This window comes from Lonchura striata, chromosome 4A (assembly GCF_050655825.1).
Source record: "Lonchura striata isolate lonStrDom1 chromosome 4A, ASM5065582v1, whole genome shotgun sequence".
NCBI lineage: Eukaryota > Metazoa > Chordata > Aves > Passeriformes > Estrildidae > Lonchura > Lonchura striata.
The window spans coordinates 8,183,331-8,208,108 of NC_140742.1; the positions used below are offsets into that span (position 1 = coordinate 8,183,331).

Consider the following 24,778-nt stretch of genomic DNA (forward strand, 5'->3'; position numbering starts at 1 on the left):
CAGGAACAGGCATATATTAAAAACTATGTAGGTTTCAAGGGGAAGTCTCTTTCCTCTGGGAGTTACTGTTGATCACTCATAATTTGATGAGAGGTCAAAGCTGACCAGAAGATTAGATGAAAATTTATGGAAGGAAAATATGAGGAAAAACAAATAAGGAACTATATTGTTTAATTCCTCCTGCCAATTTCAAACATTCATTACAGAAGTTAATGAGAAAAATTATCTTAAAAGTTCTTGTCATTTTCTTGTCATCTTGTCACTTTGACTGTCTTAATTCTCTATCACCTGATTGTATCACAGAATTCTTTGGCTGGAAGACACCCAGGTGGGGGTCAGGGAATCAGCAAGAGGACAAGGGGATAAGATCTAAGCTGTGCCAGGGGAAGTTTAGGTTGGACATCAGAAAGAACTTCTTCACAGAAATGGTGATCAGACATTGGAATGGACTGCCTGTGGAGGTGGTGAAGTCACAACCCCTGTGTGAAAAATGCATATTTTATGATCGGCTTTTCGCAAATGTTACAATGAATATTATATGTGTAATGTTAGAAAGTGATGCTGTATTAATTCTCTTAAGTAGTGTGTTAAATGTAGTTTTAGGTTAAAACATCATGTTAAAATAGAAATTCTGTGATACAGGATTTGTTACAAACTCAAGCGAGAAGATGAGATAATAAAACAACTCTTCACATAGAGAAGGGGCCCATAAAAAGTTACTGCTTCCTTATCAGAAACGACAAACATTCTAGCACCTTCTCTTCGTCTTTTTGGAACCACCAAGATTAAGGAGAAAAAGTTGATATAAACCAGGAAAGTTTTTAATTTGCAAGGAATTTATGCATCATGTATGAGATATATGAATATGCAACAGGCTGTTGCTTTTAAGGTTATTCCTTTGTTCACAAGGGATGCTTTTCGTGACTTAGTGTCCAAGAGTATCCGGACGTCCATAATACTTTACTTTTTATTGTCTTGTAATTATCCTAACTCTACATTTTATTACTCTAACTGTATTACTATTTTTAGAATCATTTTATTATTACTAAACTTTAAATTTTTTAAAAATCAAGTGATTGGCGTTTTTCACAGGTTGGACATCAGAGTCATTTCACCAAAAGGCCGATCAGGCATTGGAACGGGCTGCCCGTGGAAGCGGCGGAGCCACCGTCCCTGGAGGTGCTTAAGGAAGGACTGAACGTGGCGCTTTTTGTTTTCTTTTTTCTTTTTAAGGAAGGACTGGAGGTGGCACTCGGTGCCCAGGGTGCTGTTGGGCCCTCGGCTGCCCTCAGGGTCCGTCCCACGCCGCCCCGCTCCGAGATCTGCGGGCGGCGGCGGCTCCCCTCACGGCCTCAGCGCGGCCGCCAGGGGGCGCTGCAGCGCGCGCGGGAGCCCCTCCCGCCCTGCCCGCCTCGGCAGCGCCGCGCGGGCGGGGGCGGGGCCGCGCCGCTCTCGCGATACCCGCGCGGCGCCGCCCGGCCCGCGGTGCCCGGAGGTGGCGGCCCGGCCCGGCCCGGCCATGGCGTCCGACAGCGACACCGAGGAGTTCTACGATGCGCCCGAGGACGTGCACCCCGCGGGCTCCCCCGCGCCGTGAGTCCGCGCGGCTCGACCCGGCCTTGCCCTGCCTCCCTCGCTCCCTCCCTCCCTCCTCTCAGCGCGGCCCCGCGGGCTGTGGGCAGCTCCCGGGGGTGTGTGGGGGTCAGAGCGGCCCCTCAGAGCTCGGGGTGTGCTCGGGGCGCGGGGAAGCGAGCGGGGCTCGCCCGGGGCTGTGCGGACGGCGGGAGCCGGGAGAGGATGAGATCATACCTGCCTGCCTGACAGGGAGCGGGTGTAGTGCCGGGAGAAGGGCGGAGATGGCATTGGGATCGACAGAAGTAGCCCTGAAATGCGATAAAAGTAAAGATTTTCCGAGGAAGGAGAAGACAGCGGGCTTCGTCAGCAACAGGCAGCTGTTGCTGCGTGAAGAACAACTTCTGGTGTGCTCTGGTTTTGGTGGTGCCTTTAATACTTACACTGTTTTAATGGGGATTGGGCTGGATTATCCCCAGAGGTCCCTTCCAACCGTAACAAATCTGTGATTCGGTGTCGCTTTGATGCTTCTTGTTTAGCCTGTTGGTTCCAGCAGTGAAGATTTACCAGCGTTTTGTGGACTAGATCCCAGTGCTGCTGCCTCAGAACTAACCCTGACACCGTGTTGGTGTCAGCCAAATGTGCTCCCTCTTGTTGTAAATCTCTCTTTCTGGTTGTGTGCTGGACAGGTTATGGCTTGTATCAGTTCTGTTTTTCATGTAGCCTGGACCAAACCTCTTCAATATTTTACTTGGTAGGATGAGGTTTCACATGGCCTGTTTATAGAGTAATAGATATGGATTGTGGGACCCATGCATTTGAAGTTTTAGTAATGGAACAAGGAGCTTGTTTGAAGCTGCAACTCAGTGGTCACTGGATGCCTACAAGAAAGGAAAGAATAGATCTATTCTCTTCACCTTCAGATTAAAGTTTTTCTGAACTCGGGTACTTAACTGTAGTCTGATGAAAAGCACATCCTAGCATACAGTTCTGCAAGATGTGATAAACCAGATTCACAGTGCTTGTACTGAAGTGAGGTTTTTCTCTGACTGCTTCTAGGAATGGTGATCAAACTCTTCTCTGAGTTGCATCAACTCAAAGTAAACAGCTGAAAACTAGAAACAGCAAAAACTGTTCAATAAGTTAAAGCAGCTAGAACCTGTCAGGGTTGTGACAGGAGAGGGTGAAGGTGAGGGATTAGTGTCTCTAGAGGCTACAGACAGGAAAGGGGAAGCAGACTGTTTGGTAGAACTGAGCTGGTAAATCTGCACATCCACCTTTTGTCTGATACAGATAATGCCATGGGTTCTGACTTTGCAGGTTTCCACCACCTGTATCTAAGCAGAACTTGGTAACACAAAGTCACTCACTAGAAACTAAAGTGAAAGATGCTTTTAATTTCTTTAGTGCTTTTCCATAACCTGCATCAATGCATCATTGACTCGAGTCAATAGAATTCTGTGAGCCTGAGTCAAGTAAGGAGGTGATGTCTGTGAGCTTAGTTTGCAATACAGCTACTGGTCTGTAATTCAGTCTATTGTTGAATCTAACATATGGACAGTATTTTATCAAAAGAAGCTTTGAGATTTCATAAGAGCTAATTTCGCATGTGCACTGGACACTTGTAGGAAGCAGGCTGGTATATTATTTTGCATGTGTAATGATGTTGAGTTAGGACAACAAAAAAAAACCCAACAAAACAAAATCTTCTTTTTGCAGGCAAGGCAACTGAAAACAAATACATGTTGCCCTCTGCAGGTTCAGATATTTCCTCCTGCATTCAGTGTTCTGATGATCAGTACAATCAGTTGGGAATCCTTTTTGGCAGCATGAATTTGCAGCAGAGCACTGTAGATACATTTACCCTCATTAAAAATGTGAGGTTTGTAGCTTCCTCCCTCCCTGGCCTTTGTTCTATGTGGGGAAGTTTAATAGCTGCTGATAGAGAAACTCTGAAAGTGGTGCCAAGTGTTCACGTCAGCTTGCTGACTTCTTTGCTGTTTACTTGTTTTATTAATTGTCTGGTCTGTAGGAGTGTAGTTTCCAAGCACCATATCCTCACCTCATACATCTGTGACTGGTGCTTTTAAAGAGCTAATTAGCAGAAACTACAGGACCTGCTGCAAAGTGTTGTTTCTTTCAGATTAGAATGGTCTGAGGTAGTGTTCCTGGGGTAACACTTCTGGGGTGATGACTTCTCTAAAGTGAGGTATGTTTGGAGATATTCTGAGATTGCTGTATCCCCTCTGGCGAGGCCTGTGGGCTTCCCTTCTGCTCTAGATCTTGACTTTTATTTGTAATTATACTTTTGACATGTGGAGAGTGTCCATCTATTGGATAACTAAGTCCAGAGTAAAAAGGGAGAGGTAGTGTGACAGAAGATGCCCCTATGTCACTCGCTTTAAAAATGCTATAACCATGGAAGAATTTAGGAAAAGATGCTGAAATGTAGAGGCCTGAAGGATATCAGTTATATATTAGAGGCAGGAGGATATCAGTTTTGAGAGAAGGAAAGTATGAAGTAAGGCACACATGGTTAGATGCAGGCACGTGACAAACCCTCTATATTTTATTTATAGGAAAAGTGATCCACCCACTCTGAAATCAAGAACTGTTAAACCTAATCGTTTGGACTTCATATGCCTAACAGTGGAGGGGCAAGTTTCTTCCTAGTATGCTTGTATCCTAAAAATTGTTATGAGAAAGAGGTGCTGTAGGTAATGAGAATTGTCCTCTGGTACTTTTGTTTACATTCTTGATCTGTAACTTCAGTAGTCCTGTCTGTTAGAAGTTGCCTTGATGCTTTTCCTGAAGAATTTAGTATTCCTCTGTGTAGGAAGACAGGTAAGGTTAAGTTGTGCCCCACTGACATGTGGGAGATGCTTACTACAACTTTAGTGTGTGTGTTTTTGTTTTAGTCAACATGCAAAGCTGATCATGGCAGCAATCTCCAAATAATTGGAGTGTGAAGTGTTGGTTGTGTTCACTGCTGCAGATGCATCTCTGTGCTCAGTGTGCTGAAGCTCCCACACAGGAGCTTCCCCAGGGGAGCCCAGACATGCACTGAAGAAGGGAATCCCTGCAGGTTTGAAGGTGTGACTGCCATGGAGAGCTGCAGCAGGAGTAATTACAGCTTCCAGAGCTGCCACAGGTTAGAGGGAACATCATGTGCAGGACAGTGAAGGCAGTTCCTGGGCTGGCTGTAGGACCTGTATGTTCTGTACAGGGCACAGCTGCTCTGTGCACTGCAAACACCTTCCCATCTGCTTGCCAGCACACCTGTTATATAACAATGTACATCCTCCCAGGAAGGCAGGCACTGTTGCTTTGGGATTTACCCAAGGCCAGTATTCACATTGTTTTTTGTTTGAAGGGCTGAATGTTTTGTTTTCAGTCACAAAACTTAACAACAATGTGTTGAAAATGTGAAGCCCACTTCAGGTGCTAGGCTGGAGCTACCTGACTGTAAGAATGGGAGCTTCCTATGGTCTGGTCACTATCAGGATGAATTTGATAGTGGGATAAACAATTCTTTTAAAAAGTTTCTTTGTGGGTTTGTTTGACTTTCAGACTAATCTATTTGTGCAGATGAAATGGGATATTTCTTTGAATGTGTTTAATCTTTGTAGATAACCTTGAAGCCTTCCTTTGTTAAACTGGTGTAAAAATGGTGTCATGTAAGATAATTTAGAAGTTATATGAAACGCAATCTACAAGATGTATTGCTGTCAGTTTATAAATCCCACTTTTTAGTAAACATCCATACCAGATTAGTTTTTGCCTTTTGTTTTCTGTGGCATATGTGTCAGTTTTCATGTGCTGCCTGACCTTTCAAAGCCAAATCAATATTTGATCTTTGGGTTGATCTTATGTAAATATTTTCACTTGTGCAACTGTATATTTTTTAAATGCAAGGATTTCATACACTGCATCCAGAAAACTAATGGGCTTAAAGTAAAAGTGCATGGAGAAGGATGTAAGGTCAGGTGCTTGGGAAGACAAGACCATTCTAGAGTCGTGTTGAACTACAAAAGATTTCAGTTACCAAGCTGGCTGACTTTGTGTAAATGTAGTAGCACATAAGCAGTAACTACTCACAAATCGGGGAGTGATACTGCTGACAGACACAAAACTCAAGCCCTCTCAGGCAAGCCACTGAATTTACCTGGCTCTTTTACAAACTGATCTGAAAGTGGGGATTTGCCAAACAGTTGTGCAAGCTTTCCAGTGTTTTAAAAGTATGTAAATTCCATGGTTAAGCTTCTCCTTAATTGTGTGTGTGGGTTTTGTTGAGCTGATAGCACGATGTTATGTTCTACACCTGCTACTTCTGTAACCTTTATCACTCAAGCGCCTTTTTCCCAAGGTAGCTGAGTAGCCTAAGCGTGGAAAGTAACATCTGGTTTTGTTTGAGTGCAGCTTTTCTGCAAAACTAATTAGCTAAAGAAGCCTGAAACAGTAGCAGTGTCTTTTGAACCTCCTATTTTGTGTAACCAGTGTAGAAATGAGTTGCCTATATCAGAAGTGAGGGGCTAATTAGTGGGAAGTGTCATAGTAAAAAACTGAAATATCTATTTGCAGTTGAGGGATTTGTCTTATTTAAGTTTTTAAGCAGTGTCTTGTAAAATAGGACCCTGACAGAAGCCTAGGCATTAATGGTGTAATTAAAAATATATTTCATTGTTAAAGTCATCTCATGGATTTAATGAAGTGTGACACATTTCTGCCACTCCTAAGAAAATTCAAGACTTGATAGTGGAACTGAAAATGTTTCAGTAACCAGAAGTCTCGCACAGACTGCAGCCTTTCCCAGCAATGTATTTTGCTATACAAAAAATATTCTTGTTTTTCTGGTTAAAATATTAATTTTTCTCCTTTTTTTGCACATTGGAGTTAAAGCTTTCTAGTAAAATTATACCTCAAAACAGTGTCACAGTTATTGTGCACCTGAGATTAATGTTTGGACAGAAGCATCTCAATGTAATAGGTTAAATCAGTTGCAATTATAGAGTGTTTATATACCAATCCACTGTACTTTCTTGTTTACTTAGGTCTGTTGTATAAATGGGATCTTTGCTTTTTTGTGATTAAATGCTTCCAGATGGTAAAGAGAAGAGCCGAAATTCTTAAAACCAAATGGAAATAGATGTGGGTTTTTTCAGGAAGTATTGTTCCTTACAACGATTTTGGAGGCAGGAGGAGCAAATGAGGCTGAGATCTTGATATTTGTCTGTGTTGCTTGGTGCCAGGTGATACCTGGAGTTCAGAGTGTCACTGATCTTGGTAGTCAGGTGGGACCTGTGTGCAATCCAGGCAGTTTGTTTGGTAGGAAGCTTTTAGGGAATTAATCTGCAACTTTGTCTCTGGTTGTGACTGATAAAATCATAGAACAATTCAGTGTGGAAGCAGCCTGGTAAAGTCATCTGGTGCAACCTTTCCTTTATGCATCAGTAAGATTCTGTAGTCAGAGTAAGCAGTGTGACTTGATATTTAAATACCTTCCAGAATTCTGAAAGTCTTGTGGAAGATATAAGTTCAGGATATAATAAGAGCTGACCATCCCACTAATTGAATTGACTTGGAAAGAAGTAATTATTTGATACCATTCCCCTAAGATAGCTCGTTCTTTCATGTAATTAGTGTAACGAGAGGTGGTGTGAGTGGTTGCTAATGCTGTCACTGTTTCACTGAGCATATTTTGGAAAGTAGTGCACACCAGTTCCTTCCTGTTACAATGTATTTTGTCTGTATTTATACCAAATGTCCTGATTAGAAACAAGATCTTAGGTTTGCTACAGAGTCTGGAGACAGAGTGGCTGTGATAGTGCCAACTCTATGGATCAGGATTCAGCACTTGATTTGCAGAGTACTGGAGTGTTTGTGCTTCTGCTTTCTGAGAGTTTTTGTTTCTTTAACGTCCACCCAATGCTTGGTATACACATGCTAATTTTAAATTCTCTGTAATGCAAAATGTTTTTAGTTTTGTACTTGGAATAACATATTTTTATTAGCAAAGGGCGATAGAAAGGTGATTTCTAGAAGATTCTGCTGACAAACTCTGAGAATTTGTAGAAGCTGTGCATTTGTGTGTGGTATAGAGTAGGGAACTTGTATAGAAGTGATGTGGAAAACATTCACTTTGTTGCTCATCTAAATTATCAAGCATACAGTTCCTGCAGGGAAGGCTTTGTTATAGACTATTTAAAATAAAGCTTACTGTCTTTGAACTCTACCTAAGTCTATCTTCTCTTTCTAACAGGTCACCAACAAAAGTTGGAACCCATGTAGTAAAGGTGAGTTTCTTCTTAAAATCAGTCAACTGCTTGTTTATGAACACAGGGTTGAGTATTTCTACCTACTGTGCTACAGTACCCTGACATCTGCACACAGAGGAAATTACAGACTAGTTGTAGGTAGCAATTGTACTTGTCTTGAAATTCCAGCTGTCCTTTTATTTATGGTATGTTACAGTGTCCTGAAGCTCATTTTATTCTGAAATGTGTATGTGCAATTTAATTATGCTGTATGTGATTACTGAACTGTGCTCTTTTAACTGATTTGTGAGTAGTAAGCAAGCCTCTGCAGCCACCTGGGTTTTGATCCTGATTTATATGTAATAGTTGATTGTGCTTTCTTCTGTCTACAAATTAAGAAAAATCTTAATGTTTGTACTTCAGAAGCCTCCCCTCTAGGTTATGTGAAGATAAACCACTATATTTAGCTTAATGAGACAGCATTGCCACTTCCCACGCAGGTAATTGGTATTCTGTGCATAGTGACAGCGTGGCTGAATCCAGCACACAGTGAATAGGTGAGGAGCTGGAACCTTGTGCAAATAACACTCATTTCCTGGTCTCAGAAGGGCCAAAGGTGGTGCTGTACAACCCTTCTACCTAATGAAGGTTTGTAGATTTGTCTGCAAAGTGTTGGGAAATCCTTGTGAAGCCAGTGTTTCTGAGCTGTCAGCAGTACTCTGCTCTGAATCAATACCATAACTTGCTATACCTCTTAGGGAACAGGGCCTTACCCTCAATTGTGTGTTCTGTTTAATGTCCCTTTAATAATTAAGTATTACATGTGTAAGCCTTTCAAGCAATGTTGTTTTATCATTCTCACTAAACTGTGTGCAATCAATGAACTTCAAAACTAACTTTAATGTCTTCATGAATTGTTAACTATGAAGTTCTCTATGTTGCTATTCGATTTTTTAAAGTTTTTGAAGTATCTTCCTAAATCAGTTGTTCAAAGCTAAATTTCTGAAGGTGGAAAAAGTAGTAGCTTCTCTGCTTGCTATCATATCAGTTCAGTGCATGTGTGACTAATGGTATAGTTTGTCTTGGAATGCTTAAGAAATATTTCCTAAGTCCAAAGTTTAATAGGTGTGTGAGTTTAATGTCAACAGAATTGGAAATTAATATAATGGGCTTCTGTAGGCACTGATTACGCTTAAGTATTTATGTCATCATACGTTTGAAGATAGATATTAGTAATAAAACAAAGTAGAGCTTGCATTTAGATTAGAAATGCTTTGTGGCAGGAGAGAGTGGAGAGGGAGGAAGAATTTTTCTGTAATTGCAGCTGTCTTTGCACAATATGCCATTTCTTTCAGTTAGAACTCTCCAAGATGGATGCCAGCAAGAGTCTGGGGCAGGGAGGAGTTTCAAACATAGTATGTTAGGTTGCCCTAGATGTTCTGTTTGGTTGTCTGAGAGTCTAGACAAAGTCTAAGGAGAAATTTCTTAAAATCTGTACTAGACAGTCACTCTAAATAAAAAAGTAGGGACAAATTATTGAAAATACCCTGTTGTAGTTGGCTATGCTTTGAGGGCTACTGGATCTCTGCAGATCCCTTCCCATGTCAAGGATTCCATCAGGTTCCACTTTAGATATTGTTGATATATGTGCTCATGGACAATGTGATGATGTGGCCTTTCATTGGACTAGATGGTCTTTAAAGGGTTTTTTTCCTAACGCAAACTCTTCAGAATTCGAATATTTCACATAGAAGAGAAGGGGTATGATAAAGTTCTTACTGGTCTGTATCACCTGACATTAGAGCAGTATCCTATGGTATAAACTACTTGTGGTTCTGAACCTAAAATTTTGCAGGAATTAACTAAAATGTTTATTCACAAATTGAATATTTTCAGTTCAGCTTATTTGGATTTTGGAAGGATCTGCATGAAGATGACTGATGGCTAAAATATACAATGTGCACTACAAATAATTGTAGAATGTAAAATTCCATGTCAGACCCTCAGAAGCATATTTGTGATCACTCGATAGAGCTGCCTGCCTTAATTGGAAATTTCTTTATAGTTTCTACTATATGTGGCTATTATACAGTTCTTGCATCCTTTCCTAAAAGCTGATAAAGAGAAGATAAAATGTTGTAATATGGAATTTCCTTGCTGCGGATTATTGCATGTGTTCGTTTCTCTGAACTTCATGCAGAGTTGAGGTTGCAGCCTATTTTGTTGCATGGTGTACATGACTCTGAAATACTACTTGTGTACTGAGCATTACTGTTTAAACATCTGACAGCGGTAATGTGTGAAAATGTGTCAGATTTCTTCTCTTTTATGCTATTTAATTTGTTGGAGCTATATTTTTTGTTAGATCATTTTACTGAAGAAGTTGGTACCATCATTTTATGACTTTTTCTTTTGTAGGATATGGACAATAAACTACACAAAGCTGGAAATGAAACATTTGTACGAGAAATTAAACAAGATGATTCAAAAGAGGTTAGTTAAATATTGCTTTGAGTTTCTAGCATCACATTAAAAATATTAAATAATTTAATGATCAGTATTCATCCTGAAACTACCATAGGTTAGAATTAGATGTTAATTTTAGTAAGAATGTTAATCTAAAGGGTAAAAATCAAAATAAGTGTTCTAAAAATGTATTTAGGATTCACCAGTTTTGAATTATTTGTGTAATTTACAGGATCATATTTAGCAGTACATGAGAACTCTTCAGAGTGAACAGCTTTTGTTCTCTAACTTTCTCTCCAAGTATATTAAAGAAGACTGGAAGTAGTTACTTTGTTTTATCTTTTCTGCACCAAGGTTCTGTCTCCTTTTGAAACAAAATACATTTTGTATAGGAAAGAATTCTTCAGTGGAAGAGTTCTTGTGGGTATTGTGCAGGCTGACTGGTTTGTGTACCCAGGAAGTGACTGCTGGTGACTGGTAGAATGGTTTTCATTTTGTTTCTCTAGATTATTGACAGTATTATAGAAGAAAGCCAGAAGGCCCAACGGCTAGAGGATGATTCTTTAGCTCCTAGAGGAAATGAATTGACTGTTCCAACATCAGATGCAAATGCTTGGATTTCTGGAGCAGGTATCATTAGTGATATCCCAGAAGTACTAGTTGCTAAAATACCATTACCAGAAGATACTAGAGAACCAGAGGATCAGAGTGTGTGTAAGGACGCTGAATTGGAGTCTGGGAAGCTTTTGTTTAGTTCTGACCAACAGGAATCTCATAAACCAACAAAAGAAACAAATGCAACTGACCATAAAATGGATGAAACTGAAGCACAAGGAGAAACGTCAAAAAAAGAGGATATAACAGACAAGAAAGAGGCAAATACTTTAGAAAAAGTGGCTTCAGATTTATCTACCAAAGACCTTTCTACAACAGAAGAAATGCCCCCAGCAAAGCCACCAAGGCAGCTGACTGTAGAGCCTGACATAGTTGCAAGCACAAAGAAACCTGTCCCAGCCCGGCCCCCGCCTCCCACAAATGTTCCTCCCCCGCGACCACCCCCCCCTGCACGGCCAGCTCCACCTCCCCGGAAGAAGAAGAGTGAACTGGATTTTGAAGTGCAAAAACCTGGTTTAGAAGGCAAGTATTTTATTTTAGATGGGTTTACTTATCTACAGGGTAATTATTTTTTTGTGTTTTGAGTGAAGGGTCATTCAGTCCTGTGATTTTAGTTTAGTTATAGATAAAAAAATCATTCAACAATCTTAGCTTATTACAATGAAGTAATACCCTTCTGCTTTACAAGTGTTCCTCATTCACAGACTTTCTTGTAAGGTGAGATTTCCTACTAAAATAGCTGTAGCTATAGCAAGGAGAAGTTGACTCATCCATACATAAGCTAGAAAACAGTTACTTCAAGTAAAATGTGTGTGTGGTCTGTATTTGCACAGAAATGCAAGTCAAGGTGTGGACTGAGGTCTTATGCAAATTAGTAGTCCTGGGTTACTAGGGAAACTATTAAAAAGAAGTTAATAAAGCTTAAGAAACCTAGGTGTGAAATCATGCCTGAACCTCCATCTGTATATGAAATACATAATTGTAAGTTAGATATGGTGGCAGTTGATCATTAAAAAATGCCAAACTGGTCAAAAGGATATTCAGGCCTGTAACTGATGTTAGGATTTGATACCTATGCCAAGTGTTATGCTCTTCTTTCTAATAAATCTCTTTTCAGTTTCTCGAGACAGCTTCACAGCTGGTGGTCTTTTAACTTCAAGTTCAGTGACAGAAGGTGTGCCCAAAGATTCTCAGCCTTCCTTGGATTTGGCCAGTGCAACTAGTGGAGATAAAATCGTCACTGCCCAGGTATTGGGAAATGGTTGTAAGTTTGATAACTGGAACATTTTCTATTGCTTCAGTGTTACAGTAAAGATAATGTAATCTATGTCTGCACAATTTCAGGAAAATGGGAGAGCAGGTGATGGCCAAACAACAAATGAAGTACTTGGACCACAAAGACCCAGGTCTAACTCTGGCAGAGAGCTCACAGATGAGGTATCTATGGTAATCTGTGGTCTGTACACGGTACACCTTTGTGCTTGCTTTTCCTATCTGGTAAATGAGTTGTCGTAGTCAAGTCACTCCTTGTTCTCTGAACCACTCCATGCTGTCACCAGGAATACAAATAGGAGTGATGGCACAGCTGGATTTGTCCACCCAAGAACTGTGTCCCCTGAGTCATGTGTGGCATTAGCCTTTGGAAGTGTGAACTGTAACAGACCTGAAATGCCATCAAGTTTCTGTTGGTAGCTATGCATATATATCACAGGATTTTCATGGGAGGGAACACCAGCAAACCTGGCATTTGTCATGTGTCTAAAAGGGGGAGGAGTCAGCAATAGCAAAATTATATTCCTCATACTAAAAAATAGTTTCTTCAGTTAATAATTCCACTAATCCTGATGATACTTTGTAAGTTTTCATTTGTGTCTGTCATTGTATAGCTTTTTTTAACTGTTGCTGAACCTTTGTAAGCATTCATGAGATACTCCAAATAAACCTTTTCCTTTGTGGTGCTAGTTTTCCAGAGTCTCTGTATGTTAAGTTTGCCTTTGGCTAAACCTAAGATGCAGCAGCAGGAGTAGGAAAGGGGAAGACTGCAATGTCTTTTAATTGCACTATATGCTTGATATTAGCATGAAAGGTGTCAGACTGTGGTTGATGTCTCTATAGCTTCATTTTTGATTTATGAAATTGAAGCTTGTGATATGTAACTGTTCATCTTTGTCTAGTGGTTGATAATGCTTGCACTAACATGGTAATTTAAACTTAGTCTTTGTAAAATAAATATATAGTGAGCTACAGAACTTCACATTAAGATAAGTAATTTGTAAGATTTGATGATTATAGTTTTGTTCTGCTCTATGTTTTCAAGTCTACTCAAGTTCTTTTCGTTTCACGTCTTATTTTTTTCCATAGGAAATCCTTGCAAGTGTAATGATAAAAAACCTTGATACAGGTGAAGAAATACCTCTGAGTTTGGCAGAAGAAAAGTTACCAACAGGCATTAATCCCCTGACTTTGCATATCATGAGAAGAACTAAAGAATATGTCAGGTATGAATCATGAGAGCTTTCAGCTCATAAGATGCTGTTGCTCTCACAGTTTTTGCATAAAGGGAAGCTGCTGTTACACAAGTAAAAAGAGCCCAAATCCATCTGTCTGACTAATCTGAGCTAATTTCCAGTTCTCAATGAACAAGGCTCATTATTGATTTCTCTCAAGTTAAATAAAAGTTGCTGATATTGCTGGAACTTGACAAGCAAGTACATCTGAAAATCCACTGATCTCCAGTTAGCCTTTGATGTACTAAATGTCATTTCTGTGCTGAATTAAACACATTTTATGTTCAAGTACTGGATGTTGTTCATGCCACCACCTCCTGTAGCTTTTTCAGTGTTTCATAGGAGACTGTTTCTCTGAAGATCTGTTGTCATTAGTACAACTGACTGCTTTGAGGTTTGCTAGTTCTTAATAGAGCTTTAGATCCTTCTAATATGTAAAATGGAGTATTTTTGCAATCTTTGATAGAAAAAGACACGTGCTTAATGATCAGAAAATCATGTCAGTCTAGATGTTCTTTTCAAAGGCCCATATGAGTTTATACATCAGACAACTTACAGGTTCTTTGCATTGGTGTATTACTGAGAAGCTCACTTTTCTAGAGCTCTTTCATGAAAAAAAATTATTTCAGGATTAACCAACTATTAATTTATTTGATCTGTGGAAAGCAAGATATGAGAACAAAGTGGCACATTACCAGTTCCTAGTAATTTAATGTAGTTTGTCTGCTCTTAGCTTTCAAGGGGTCACTATTAGCTTAAGTTGAAAATTTGTGGTAGGGAGTAATGTATCTTTGGCACCTGCAGAGTGTATGCAGCTTTAGTATCAAGATACCCAAGAAATGAAAGATCTGTTTATTATGTGATTAAAATAATGTTCATGTTTTTCCAATGTATTACATAGAGGAATAAAGATGGATCCTGAAATGCAGAGCTGACTTTACTAATGTTACACTCAATTTAGATTTATTATGATATCCCATTAAACAGTCACTTCTCTATTTCCTAGTAATGATGCAGCACAGTCTGATGATGAAGACAAAATGCAGACACAACAAACTGACACCGATGGAGGGAGGTTAAAACAGAAAACGTAAGATGCTGTTTTATGTTTTTTCCTTTCCATAGAAAGAAAAAACAGATTTTATTTTTCTAAGCTGAAGCTTCCCTTCTGATTACTGAGCAAGTTACCTTTCAAGTAATCACATTACCAGTGATACCTGATTTTACATAAGTCTGTAGCTCTGTGGTTGAACTGAAGATTGCATGACTGCTGTCAAATTTACTGCTTATTTTAATAAGCAGTAATGAAAAAAGATAAGGTTGTGTTACAAATCAAAATTACTGATTCATAGTGGCAAAAAAAAGACAATTTTCCATTATTATGTATTGAAAAGGTCCCCTTACTTTTAAGGACTCAACTGAAAAAGTTCCTTGGCAAGTCTGTAAAGAAAGCAAAGCACCTTGCTGAAGAATATGGTGAACGTGCTGTAAATAAGGTTAAGAGTGTTCGAGATGAAGGTAAGTGGCAATCTTTTTTTTTTTTTTTTTTTTTAATAGGATAGTTGGCTTATCCTTGTGCTTTTAGGAGTCAAAACTGGCAGAGGAACATATGCACTGCTGCATTCTACCACTGTTCTGCAGTTGGTGATATGATATTTTTGGAGTTGAACCTTGTAGCTTAGTAGGCATTTTGAGACAACCGGGTTACAAAGATAAATTTTTGGAAAGTAATAGTTGAGAGACCTTTTCAATGAAACCAGCTTAATGTTCTGATTTTTTTGTTGTGTTCTTAGAAAGAGGTCTTGATATCAAAATATACACATTTTTGGAAAGTTATTCTAGCAAAGGTAGAAGTGGGGATTAGCTTCATTACTTTAGTAAATTAGATTGTTTTCTGGCAACCACATTAAGAATACTCATATAGCTTGAGCTCTTGTTAGATTTCCCAACTACAACTGAATTCTCCCCTCCTTGTTTCATCAGTGTATCTTCCAGAAAGACTTCTAGTGCTGCAGCAAACTGGTGTAACCACAGCCTGAAATAAGTGCCATGGAACTCCTGCACTTCAGTGTCTTGTGCTGCCAGTGGCTGTTGATAACAGCTCTTTTGCAATTCTTGTACTTCATGGGCAAATCACCAGGCCACTGCAGTGTACTCAGAGAGAAGAAACCAACAGATTTATTTTCAGTACACATCAGACTGACAGGAATCACTTAGTGCATGATCTGCTGAGTGCAAGACAGGTGTCAAGAAGGAGGCAGAACAAAAATTGATAGCAGTTCTTATTTTCAGTGTTTGGATTTGCTGTAGCCTAAAACTAATGCAGATGTATTTTTAGATCTTAATGCAATACTGTTCTTATTTTGCTTTAAGATCTTTAAATTGTCTGTAGAAATTGTCTAATTCAAGACTAATCCACTACCAAAAAGTTTACTAACATATTAAATGGGTGCTGCAATATGTAGTGCTGAATTTGTGTTCCTCTCAGTCTTTCACACAGATCAAGATGATCCCTCTTCCAGTGATGATGAAGGGATGCCCTATACAAGACCAGTTAAGTTCAAAGCAGCACATGGCTTCAAGGGACCTTATGATTTTGAACAAATTAAGGTTGTTCAGGATCTCAGTGGAGAGCATATGGTAGGTCTCAAATTCCACCTGTGGTTTTGCTCAGTCTGTTCAGCCTGAGATTCAACTTCTCATTTTCGTCTGCTTGCTGACCTCCAAAAATTACTGTCAGGTGTATTCTTTGTGAAAAACTTCATCTTGGAAAATAATAGTCTGGCAAAAAAAAGAAAATCTGGCTGGTGACCAGATCTTCAGGGGGTAAAAAGCATGTAGATTCCTGGGCATCAGGGATTTGCCAGAGCTCTCCTTTGAAGAGTTATGGTATCAAGTGGTATTTGGTTTTTTTAGTCCCTGCAGTTACAACTTTGCTGAAATAGGCTATTTTCCTCTGTCAGAACTGAGCACAGAGCAGCAAGCTTGACCTGCTCAGGAGTAAATAGTCTATTAGACAGATAAACACAATATTGAACAGAAATACTTAATAGGTTTTGGAGGCAAAAGTCAGGAATGATAAATGGTGTATGTGAATCAGAATGATAAAGTGGGGAGGAGCCAGGACAGGATATTGCCGAGATGCCTGTGGAGAATCAGGCAGAAAAGCTATATATTCATCACTGCTTGAAGTGTGCATGCTTCCCTATGGAATCTGGAATACATTCTAGTATTCCTGATTTCCCAAACTTCTGCTGACAGCAGCTGTCTGACATTGGAAGCAATCCTTCCTCTCCGAGTGTTGGGCTGAGGGTAATGACCTACAGCAGTTGGTGACCAGAGATTCCAAGCTTGTCATCCACAGCTGAACTTTCCATTCCTGCTGGTAATCTGTGTTCATTTCCATCATGCCAATATTTGACTGCTTAAACCTGGGAAATTTTTCAATTGGTGGAGCATGGTGTAGTCAAATGCCTAGTAGCTCTTTATTCAGTAGCAGGAGGAAGTGGAATACTGCTTGTGTGGTTATGTTTTATTGACTAGTAACTCTTTGGACTTGACAATGGAGAAAGAATTGTTATCATCAGAGGCTTTGCAAAACCCTCATGCCAATGATGAATATAACAAATATATGTAGTACCCATTTTGGTTGCCAGTTGGTGTAACCAATCACAGTTTCTACTTTACAAAAAGCATGCAAACCTCAAGTGCAGCTACAAGTACTTGTCAGTTCTACAAAACAAACAGGAGGTTCTGAGTCCCTCAGATAACTGTATGAATCTTATGTGGGATTCTGTGGTAGCGCTGACCTCCTGTAACTCCTCTCTTTCAGTCATCTACCCTGTGGGCTTTTTCCTTCAAACTGTGTTTGCACATATGTTGCACAATCCACCAGTCTTAATAATTACTTATCAGTGTTTTGATCTACAGTTTATTTTACTTGTGGTATCTTGTGTACGTCTGAAATCTTGTCAATTGATGTTGTAGAAAGTCTTTTTGGTATGCAGAAAAGGACTTCTTGTGACTTAAACAATCATCTCTTTATTTTGACAGGGTGCTGTTTGGACAATGAAATTTTCTCACTGTGGTCGATTACTGGCATCTGCAGGGCAGGACAACGTAGTAAGGATATGGGTTTTAAAGAACGCCTTTGACTATTTCAATAACATGCGTATGAAGTACAACACAGAAGGTATCTCTCTCTGCATGGCTGGGGCTCTGAAACAGTAGAAATTCTGGGTATTTAGGAACTTGATTTTGACCTTGGTGTTTCTGTCTGTGTTCCAGGCCGTGTCTCCCCTTCTCCCTCTCAAGAGAGCCTGAATTCTTCCAAGTCTGATACCGATGCAGGGGTAGGTGCACAAGGTGTTGGGAGGGGAAGAGATGGTCTGGTTTGTAATGATCTTCACTGTTGATTTGTCCAAACACACATTAAAGAGTTCTTGGCTTGTGTCTTTTTATCAAACTGTCATAACAATAGATGTCTTCAACCAAATATATTAATTCCATGTACAAGGGGTGCAAGCAAGGAAACCCATCACTGAATTTAAAGCATTACAAAATCTGCATAGCTGTGCTGTGGCCTCCTGCCAGAGGAGATTGCTGAGTAAATTGCTCTGGGGAAAAACCCTACATCATTGAATTTCCTGTTTTTGTGTTTTATCTTTGACCATGACTTGTGGTTAACATCTGACTTGATGTTTTTTCCGAGGAAGACCAAAGTGTGCAAATCTCAGAAGCATGATGATACCTGACATATTTAAATTTTTCACATCTGTGTAGAAAAAAATTGAACATGACTGAAGAAGAGTATTCAGACACTTGTTTGTAGAGTTTCCAGATACTGTAGTAAATATTGCCATTAAAATTAATGTATTTAAGGTGGGGTTTTTTTCAATTTTTGGCTTTCAGTAGTGTAAGAAACAGATGACATAATCAGAGTTTAAGGAAGATCTTGGCAGTAGCGTTATTTAGCATGTATTGTTTTGGCAGAGGGGGAAGCAGGGAGGCCAGCAATTGTTCTTTAACTCATGTAAATGAGTGGGCTTGCTAAGCCACATACACCAGAGATGTTGTTTTGAGTGGTTGGGTATTGCTGGGTTTGGGTTAGTTGTTTTTTTTCCTGGAGAGGTTTTGTATTGAAACTTCTAGGGCTTTTAAAAATTATTATTTTACACCTGTTATTTCTGTACGGTCTCTTAGTAGGAAGTTGTCATTCATGATATGCACTAGAAACTTGGAAACCTGAACTCAGAGTTTATATTCTGAAGTGGAACGCAGTTTTTAAGGTTGATATACTTGGTTCCAAAAGCTTATCTTCAGGTGTTTGCTTAAATTGCTGTCAAACTTATCCCACTGAATAAGAGCTGAAACATGTAAAATTTAGAGCTTCTCAATTTTGCATGTTCAAGATGATGTTTCACAGCCCATTGTACTTGACATTGACTTTGGTTATTTATTAGTGCAATATTGTTTGTTCAAATTGTTATTGTCCTTATACTTTTTTAAGCAGTAAGTGCCTCATGGTAAATTTTTCCAGCTAATATTTGGTAATATTTCTATATATTTCTCTGATAGATTTGCAGTGGAGTTGATGAGGACCCAGATGATAAAAATGCCCCGTTTCGTCAACGACCATTTTGCAAATACAAAGGCCACACAGCAGATCTTCTTGATCTTTCCTGGTCTAAAGTAAGGCACCTTAATACAGGCTCCATACTTCTGTGTTTTCCTTGTTTTCTGTTGTCAGTTACTACTGGAACCATACATTTAAACAATATGAAATGTTGCTTGAAGTTAAGAGAAGTTTTGTATAGGCAACATGGTGCAGTGAGCAGCCTTCTTGTGCTTGTGTAATTAAGAGTGGTCTTAAAAAAAACAAAGCAGTAACAATTACAGTTGTGTATTCAATAATGGAAGTAAATTATTTAGAGTGGGAGGATTTTTCATTGAGCTGTGTGATTTCTGTTATATGGTGTTATTGCTCTTCCTGTCTTCAGTGTGCTTCGCTTTTTGTGCCAAGTGTACACATTCTATTTTAAAATTAAAGAGTTACCTTGTTTCACATCAGACTTATTCAGATAATTCTCCACATGGGAATGCAGTTGTCCTTCTAGGAACACAGTCTGGTTGAAGCATCTCAGGCATCTCTGAGGTCTGTTCTGCCATTTCTTCTCTGAATACTTTAACTATGTTCCAAGTACTCATTTTCACTGAGATTCTTCCAGAAAATGTTCTGTTACCAAGGGTCAATACAGCTCTTAGGGAAAGCACTGATCCGTAATGGTAATTTGGATGAATCTTTTTATCTGAAAATGTAAAATGTTGAATTTCACAGCAGCATAGCCTTGGTAAGGCTCTACCAGTCAAATTGCTTCTGTATTTCCATTTACTTTTGTGTCTGTGCATAACTGCAGAATTCTCTTGTTTCACAGAATTACTTCTTACTTTCTTCTTCTATGGATAAAACTGTCAGATTATGGCACATATCAAGAAGAGAATGTCTTTGCTGTTTCCAGCATATAGACTTTGTCACTGCTATAGCTTTCCATCCAAGGGTAAGTGTAACTGCCCTCTTACTTCTAGAGAGGTACAATTCAAAATTACAACATTCAATTCCCTTTTTTTAAATTAAAAAAAATCGAATTATTGAATAATAGAGTTTGTGCACTTTAAAAATATGCTTCCTGGATAATATTCCAGAACTTTGTGTTCATCTTCACTGAACTTCAGCAGACTCCATGGATTTTAAGGAAGGCAGAAACTTCCTCATAGCAGAAGTAGAGGTTAAAACTTGTGTGTGTTCTCAGGATGACAGGTACTTCCTAAGTGGTTCATTGGATGGAAAACTCCGACTCTGGAACATTCCTGACAAAAAAGTGGCATTATGGAATGAAGTAGATGGGCAGACAAAATTGATTACAGCTGCCAACTTCTGTCAGAATGGCAAATATGCAGTCATAGGCACCTATGATGGAAGATGCATCTTTTATGACACAGAGGTAAAAAAACTTGGAGACTGTGTATTTTTTTATAACAAAATAACAAACAGATTTACAAGTCATGGTTATTTAAATACCAAGAAACAAGCCTGTTAGAGCTTGAAGCAAACTAATATTTTTACACAACTGTTTCAAATTGGGATACATTTTGATATCTTTTCAGCACTTGAAGTATCACACACAAATACATGTGCGTTCTACCAGAGGTCGAAACAGAGTTGGAAGAAAAATTACTGGCATTGAACCTTTGCCAGGAGAAAATAAGGTACTGTTTTTCAGTGCAGCTTTGGCCCAGTACTGAATTCTGATATTTATATTTAATGCTTAGTAAGTTTGTGCCAAATCTTCTAACACTACTGGAATGAGCCTTACTCTTTTCTGATTTAGGCTAATACAATACTAAGTAGTAGTAAAATAGAATATATATTCCTTAATGATATTATGCTCTGATTAATGTGCAGGTGAAAAAATAGTAGCAGATAGCTAATTGTTTCCACTTCTAAATTTATTTCTTTTCTAGATACTAGTGACATCAAATGATTCCAGAATCAGGTTGTATGATCTAAGAGATCTGTCTTTATCTATGAAGTACAAAGGTTATGTTAACAGCAGCAGCCAAATCAAAGCCAGCTTTAGGTAAGACAGTTTTGTAACAATGGAGTTGTTGGATTTGGGAAATGCTGTGGCTGAAGTATGGAGGGTTTTGTTTAAATAATCTACATGATGCAGGAACTGTGCTACAGCTGAGGTTGGAAAGGACCTTGGGAGATCATCTTGCTCAGCCCCCCTGCTCCAGATAAATTTCCCAGATTAAATAATCTCTATTTTCTGGGCTGTAACCCAGTTAGTGTCAGAGTTTAGAGATGCAAAGCTACTGTAATGCATGCTTGAACAGCTAAGAAAAGTAATTTTCTTCTTTGAATCTTTAGCCATGATTTTACCTACATTGTAAGTGGTTCAGAAGATAAATATGTCTACATTTGGAGTACATACCATGACCTGAGCAAGTTTACATCTGTAAGAAGAGATCGAAATGACTTCTGGGAGGGTATTAAAGGTAAAAACCAGCTTTTGATCTTTGTTTTATCAAAACTCATATGATTTGAAAATTGAAATATTTTATTTGCTATGCATTTAGTGTGCACAAATTCTTAGCAGGATGCATGGTAATTGATGGCCTGTCAGGAATCCTTGTTTACAGGAGACTCTCTTTGGTATGGCAAGAGAAAAAAAAGCTTAGAGTTTGTCCAGCTTCAGTAAGAGATTTTTAATTAATGTAATGTTTTGCTGGTTGATTGTAGAAATCAAAATAATTATCAACCCATGATCCTTTATGGAAAAGTGACTTCAAAAACAAATACAAGCTTTCTCTTTCACAGCAGGATAAAACAAAAAAGTGCAGAAAAAAGCAGCTCTTATCTGCTCCACATACACAGTTTTTGGAAAATGTGGGCCATATTTAGATATGTTCTGGACCTCTTGCCAATTAGTTTTGGGCACTTAGAGCATCTTCTGAAATCCCTAAGATTATAGAACAATGATAGTTGTTCCTTGAATTCTGAGTTTACCTGATGCCACTAGGACTGAGATTCTTGTATATTTCCTAGAAGTTCTGCCTGCTATTCTTGTAAAACTAACAAATTCTTGAAACAAGGTAATCAAAATTGGATTGTCTTTCTGAAGCGCACAATGCAGTTGTCACCTCTGCAATCTTTGCTCCAAATCCTGGTTTGATGGTGTCACTGGAAACTTCTGAAAAGCAAGAAGCTGAAAATAAGGGAGAAGACTGTGAGATATCAGACACCATACCCTCTGGTAGGTGTTTAAGGTGAACTCTGCTTGGTACCGTGGTATGAGCAGAAAAAGATTATGAATACTTTTGATCTGGGTGGGGGTTTCTTGAGAAGAAGACTCCTTGCAGTGGGCATGGGTATATTCCAACTTAGCATTCCACCTTGAACATTTTGGCAGCTGTTTCATTCTTAAAAGCTGAGGGTGTGGGATGAGGGGTACAGTTGCCATCCTAAGTACTTCAGGATCCTTTTACATTGGAGCTGTTAGGAGGTAGAGCTGCACCAACCATTAATGAAAAAGTTTCTTTCCCAGAAATGCAGATGTTTCTTGAAGTATTGGTTAGAAATCAGAAATATGATAAAGAAATAAGGGTATCACAGTGGTCATATATTTTAATGAGTGTGATTTTTATATATATTTTTTTTAATGAACTAACACTTTGTTCTCTTTCCTGTTAAGGAGCTCTGAAGACAGATCACACAGAAGTGCTTTTATCAGCTGACTTTACTGGAGCAATTAAAGTCTTCATTAACAAAAAGAAATATGTATCTTAGTTCGTTTGCAACTGACAGCATAAAGCTATGGTACTGTGGGATTAAAATCCCATAAATAATGCAGGCAGAAGCAAAGTATCTAATATAATAACGTTACAGGCTGATTTATTTTTAAATCTTTATTTTAAGGCTACTCAAATATTGGATCCTTGGAAAGCAGCGTGCCTATTAACACCTGGGCTTGTAGAATAGAAAGGATTTTGTAAGAATAATCCTGCCAAACATTGGACTCTAAACTTTCTACAAACAGTTGTTTTGCCATGTCATTGTGAACCCGCACAGGTTTCTGCACAAAATTGTGTCCGCACATGTGTGTGCCTTTTGGATATGTGCACGAATTGGAACCTGTATCAAAAGTGTTTTAGTGGTGCTTGTGGCCACTAGATGTCAGGAGCTGGGGTGGGAAAGGAAGGCTGGAAAAATGCTGAATAATATAGTCTGATCTTTGCACAAAATTCCATTTGAGAAAGATCTTGAATTTGTAGTAGCTAATTTTCAGAGTTTTAAGTTATGCAAGTTTTTGATGGGTCAGCAACCATGTGTAAATGTTTTTATAAATTTCTCAACTTCAGGACGTGAAAATGTTTTTGTTGTCTTTCAATTGTTGTGGACTTTAGATTCCTTTCTTATATATAATTTTTTGCACACTGGAGCACAATACTTGTGTAAAGAATTCTCTCATTCCGTGTTCACGGGCACCAGGATATATTCACCTTCCAGATAAAATTAAGCTGCATTAGAAAGTTCTTATATTTTACAACTATGTAAAATAAACTGTTTACATTTTTTAAGCATTGTAGCTTAAAGTTTTAAGTTCTTGTTTGTTTAGTGCCACTGAATTTTGAAAGTCTTTGTAAATATTCATATGAAACACCTATGAAGTAACATTCTGGGCATTATAACCCATGAAATGTTATTGATGGTCAAATGTTTCAGAGAACAAATGTATCATTAAACTTGGTCACACACTTGGAAATTGTTGCTTCTTTTCCATTTTGATTTGTTAATTTTTCTTTTGTCTAAAGGAGTTTTGACCTGTTTCTGAGATCATTAATACTGCAAGCACTTGTTACCTTCTGAGTTCTACTTTTCCTGATCTTGTCACACCTTTATTTCTGAAAGAATGTGGAATGGAGTACTTAATGGCTATTAAGTAAAACTAAGAGTAATTATATGGTAGTTTAGCATGAGAAAGATTTCAAAAGTCTGCACAGAATCCTGTCCTTCCCATTAGTGGAAGAATGAAGACATGGAAAGGCAAGAAGTGAGTCTCACTCACTGTTTAATTCTTTTCTACTCAGGTGAATTTGGCTATGACTTTGTATAGAATTGTCTTGGACAAGAAAGGCAAAGGGTTTATTATCAGTCAAAATAGATATTAGACTGGACATATATAAAATTATCTTCAGTTAATGCAGTTTGGTGAATTTGACTCAGAGTTGAAAATATGCATGGATGAAATAAGCTAAACTCTCTCAGGGTTCTTTTGTTACTTTGAGCTCCACTGAATTGACAGAATTGAGGAGGTGGCACAAGAAGACATTTGGTTTGTGACTCCAAAAATCAGTTTCTATAATATATGCAATATCTGTGTAGAAGACTGTAACTGACTGAGATTTCTGTGAGCAGTTCCCAGACATGTCTAGGGTTTGTTACAGATGTTCTACATATTTATTGACTCACAGAAGTTAAGAAGCTGCTTTATGCAGTACAATGCCATCACTTTGCTTACAGGTACCTTAATTCCAGAGTCTTGGTACATTGTGACCTTCCTTTCTCTGGAGCTAAAAGTCCAGATGAAGGAAGAGGCATCTGGGCTGAGCACTGGGGCTTTTGGGTAGGCTTTTTTTGTGTGTGTGTGTGCGCTGCTTTTACATTCCTGCTTTTCCCATAATATAGTAAATACAAAAATTAGGAATGAGTAATAGGAGAAGGGAGCTCTTATTAGCTGCCAAGAAATACACAGAAGAGTGTAGGTCAAACCCAGCTTTGAGCGATTGAAGACCTGGCTGCTG

General features: G+C 38.7%; 1 protein-coding gene across 1 annotated transcript; it reads left to right on the forward strand.

The window, feature by feature from the left end:
* Positions 1-1,484: 1,484 nt before the first annotated feature.
* WDR44 (WD repeat domain 44) lies at positions 1,485-23,739 on the forward strand. Its single transcript, XM_021548372.3, has 20 exons — positions 1,485-1,593; positions 7,832-7,865; positions 10,245-10,319; positions 10,799-11,429; positions 12,025-12,155; positions 12,252-12,344; positions 13,269-13,405; positions 14,421-14,504; positions 14,826-14,932; positions 15,903-16,054; positions 17,468-17,606; positions 17,702-17,766; positions 18,992-19,105; positions 19,849-19,971; positions 20,224-20,415; positions 20,579-20,680; positions 20,936-21,051; positions 21,345-21,472; positions 22,099-22,230; positions 22,669-23,739. Exons 1-20 carry the CDS (start codon positions 1,520-1,522, stop codon positions 22,761-22,763), a joined length of 2,724 nt encoding a protein of 907 aa, XP_021404047.1. The 5' UTR covers positions 1,485-1,519; the 3' UTR covers positions 22,764-23,739.
* Positions 23,740-24,778: the final 1,039 nt, after the last annotated feature.